The sequence below is a fragment of the Otolemur garnettii genome, unplaced genomic scaffold (assembly GCF_000181295.1).
Source record: "Otolemur garnettii isolate 467f Iridium unplaced genomic scaffold, OtoGar3 scaffold00273, whole genome shotgun sequence".
Taxonomy (NCBI): domain Eukaryota; kingdom Metazoa; phylum Chordata; class Mammalia; order Primates; family Galagidae; genus Otolemur; species Otolemur garnettii.
Genome location: NW_003852668.1, coordinates 937,208 through 940,573, shown reverse-complemented (window position 1 = coordinate 940,573; position 3,366 = coordinate 937,208). Strand labels below are relative to the sequence as shown.

The window sequence follows — 3,366 nt, the reverse complement described above, 5'->3', positions numbered from 1 at the left end:
CACCCTCAGAGCTCCTGGTGGAGCCTCCACAGCTGGCCACCTCCCTAGGCCACACCCTCAGAGCTCCTGGTGGAGCCTCCACAGCTGGCCACCTCTGTACATCACACCCTCAGAGCTCCTGGTGGAGCCTCCACAGCTGGCCACCTCTGTACATCACACCCTCAGCGCTCCTTGTGGCAGTAGGAGATGAACTCAGTGATTTGAGCTGCAAATCCCTACACTGACCTCCTTAAGTTGACCTAATTTTCATAGACCACACACACACTACATGTGTGAATCAGTACAACAGGCCAAGTTTCTTACTTAGGTTGACCAGTTTGTTGCAGTCTCTTGGGTGCTCAACTTACAGCATGCCCTTAATGCTATAGGGCCCCACCCCCTTTTTGTACTATGCCTCATCTGCCAGTCAGGAATGGTGCCTCAGTGACATCCTCTGTGCCTTTTGTAAGCCTGGACTCTCTCACCCAGGCTGCCCTTGGACTCAGGGGTTGCCTGGGTGGTGTAGACAGTTTCAGGTATGTGCAGCCCACTCCAGTGTCCCTCTCCCTGCCCTGCAGAGCTGTTCACAGAGTGTTATAGCAGTGACGAGGACTTGGCAGAGCAGCTGCTGGTCTATTCCTGTGAAGCTTGGGGTGGGAGCAACTGCCTAGAGCTGGCGGTGGAGGCGACAGACAGGCACTTCATCGCCCAGCCTGGGGTCCAGGTAAGTGATATTCTGCCACCGAAGACCATCCCCCCCAATGGGCGTTTCCATGTCAGATGCTACTGACAGTGTTTAAAAGGTATTAAGAAGAACCTTCTGCTCCAATAGGAAAGTCATGATAGGGGTAGTTGGGTGGCCATAGCGGAGATGGTAGTATAGAGGCACTGGAAGAAAAGTTTGCTCTAGGGACAGTGCAGGAGAAAGAATATTCTTGACGTTTCCACAAACCAAACAGTATAGCATTGTAATTATGAGCCAGGTCTCTGGGTCTCACTGCCTGGGTTTTAGCCACTGTGCTCCTAAGTGATGAGGGGCCCAGTTACCAAGCTCTCTGAGCCTTAGTTTGCTCATTTGTGAAATGGAGATAGTATCTCATCAAATCCTCAGAAGAGGATCACTGTGAAGATTTGATGAGTTAATATGTGAGAGGTGCCGTCACCACTTCAGTAGTTAGTAACAGTAATAGCAACAGGGAAATTATTGTGACGTGCCTGAAATCAGTCTAGAAGTTCCCCGCGCTGAATTCAATGAGCAGCTGTTTGCACCTGCTGTCCCAGCTGTGGGGGGCCCTTTCTCCAAAGGCTGTAGAAATGTGGGGGTGTATGTGGGGAACACAGACGTGGACGGACTGGCGCTTGTCAGCCTCACTTGTGGTACCTGTGGTCGTGTTTCATCTTCACAGCACCTGCAGGCGTGTCGTCCGTTTCACTTATGAGGACCTAGGAGCTCAGAGAGGTTCTGGAATGTTCTTCCAGCTTGTACTGTTAGGAAGAAGCAGTGTTGGGATTTGACCCCATGTCGATTGTCTACCTTGCTGATGATCCATTATGCCCATTATTTCATCAGCCAATAAGCAGCAAAGTGTTTATGAACAAAATCCATTTGTTGCTGCTGCTGCTAAGCTATGTTGAATGAGCCTGGGGATCTGTGACAAGGACCCCCAAAGAGCCACAGCTGCTGTCTGAGCCTGTGCTGTGTGTGGCAGGTACGCCAGAGGCCGGCCAGCTGCCAAGGCAGGCCACACGCTGCTCATGACTTCTTAGGCCTCAAACCTCCACCTTGCAGGTGTCTCAGATCTTTGGGTTTTGGGGAACCTGACTCCTGCTCCTGCCCAAGTTCACAAGTCTTGTTTTATTCAGATGCTAGGTCCTTAATGTTCACCTAAAATTCACATAATCATGTTCACTGCCAGCCTGTGGGACCAGCTCGCCAGACCAGAGATCCTGTAGTCAGGACTAGAAGTTGCTGGTGATATGGAACCCAGCGTGATGCTGTTGATTTGTGTGACAGTGCCATGCAGCACTGGCCTGGTGGGGATGGGGGTCGGGGGAGACAGGACAAGAAGGAGACCACAAAGCGGGGATTCAAATGCAAGGAGGCAGAGGGGAGGCCAATGAGCCAGGGATGGGGAAGGAGCAGATACGGAAGTTTCCACTGTGGGCAACTTGGGCTCAACCTCACCAGGGATCTCTAGGAACCTGCTCCAGCATTGCCCATCTGAGTGCAAGGAAGCTGGCTGTCTAGCCGCCAGCTGCAATTTGCTGCCTGATGAAGGCTGCTCCTAGTGGTCCAGCTTGTCCTTTGAGGGCCAAGCACATTCCAGTCTGTGGTAGCCTCAGGCAGACAGAGGCGTGAGCCAGAGGGAGTGGCCACCATCCTCCTCCACGGAAGGGCAGGGCCCTGTCTGTGGGCAGGACATGCCAAACTCAGCCCTGTCAACCAGAGCTGAAAGGTCCAGGCTTTCCCTTTTCTCTGCTCCCAAAATACCTCAACTCCCTTCTGCTTGACGGGTACTTTCTTGAAAGCTGAGTTCCTCTGCTGTGGTCAGGTCTGCGCTCACCCCTTTAGCTCTTAGAGATGATGTGAGTTTTCTAATTTCCACCTTCATGGGAAGCCCCTCCTGTTCCAGCCTCAGGGATGGGTACAGTCCGGAAGCTTTCTCAGGCATTCCCACTGGAAGTGACATTAAGAAGCCACTGCCTCTCCCTTCCTGACTTCCTTTCAGTTTTCCGACAGAAGCATCACCTGTCGGCCTCCGGAATGAGTCCTTGGGGATTCTGCAGGGAGCATTGCAGAGAAAGGAGCTAGAAAGATAATTGTTTAGCCTTACGTAACAAAAACTACAGTTGGTTAAACATTCATAGGTTCCTGGAATTTGGACTCACACAACCTCTGTTTTAAAGTCCACGTAACCCAATTCAGGAAAAGACTTGAAATCAAGTAGCATTTTAAATTGTCTTATCATAGCCCCCTAGACTCCATGGAAATCTTATATAAGAATAAGGCCCTTAATTCAGAGCTACATATTTTTGGGAAGGTGTGGGCCTGGAGAGAGTTTGCGTAGTGTCCTGCACATAATTGTATTAATAAGGATCTATGGTTGTTTTTTTTTGCTTGTTTGTTTGTTTGTCTCTGTTTCCCTGTAGAATTTTCTTTCCAAGCAATGGTATGGAGAGATTTCCCGGGACACCAAGAACTGGAAGATTATTCTGTGTCTGTTTATTATACCCCTGGTGGGCTGTGGCTTTGTATCATTCAGGTGTGTGTACACAAGCTGGAGTGTGTGTGCAGCCATGTGAGTGCGTGTGTACAAGCTGGAGTATATGTGCAGCCGTGTGTGAGTGCATGTGTACAAGCTGGAGTGTGTGCAGCCATGTGAGTGC

At 50.5% G+C, this 3,366-nt stretch overlaps 1 protein-coding gene and 1 long non-coding RNA gene across 3 annotated transcripts in view; one reads left to right on the top strand and one right to left on the bottom strand.

Moving 5' to 3' along the window:
- TRPM8 (transient receptor potential cation channel subfamily M member 8) overlaps window positions 1-3,366 on the top strand; it is a 91,000-nt gene that overhangs the window by 43,356 nt on the left and 44,278 nt on the right. For both annotated transcript variants that reach the window (XM_023508751.1, XM_023508752.1), the window contains exons 14-15: window positions 558-703; window positions 3,130-3,242. In XM_023508751.1, coding sequence (XP_023364519.1) covers window positions 558-703; window positions 3,130-3,242 — 259 coding nt within the window. The remainder of the gene's footprint in view (window positions 1-557; window positions 704-3,129; window positions 3,243-3,366) is intronic.
- The window catches only part of LOC111722529, a 12,531-nt gene that overhangs the window by 8,349 nt on the left and 816 nt on the right, over window positions 1-3,366 (bottom strand). The window contains exon 2 of the long non-coding RNA XR_002771309.1: window positions 41-2,760. This is a non-coding gene — a long non-coding RNA (uncharacterized LOC111722529). The remainder of the gene's footprint in view (window positions 1-40; window positions 2,761-3,366) is intronic.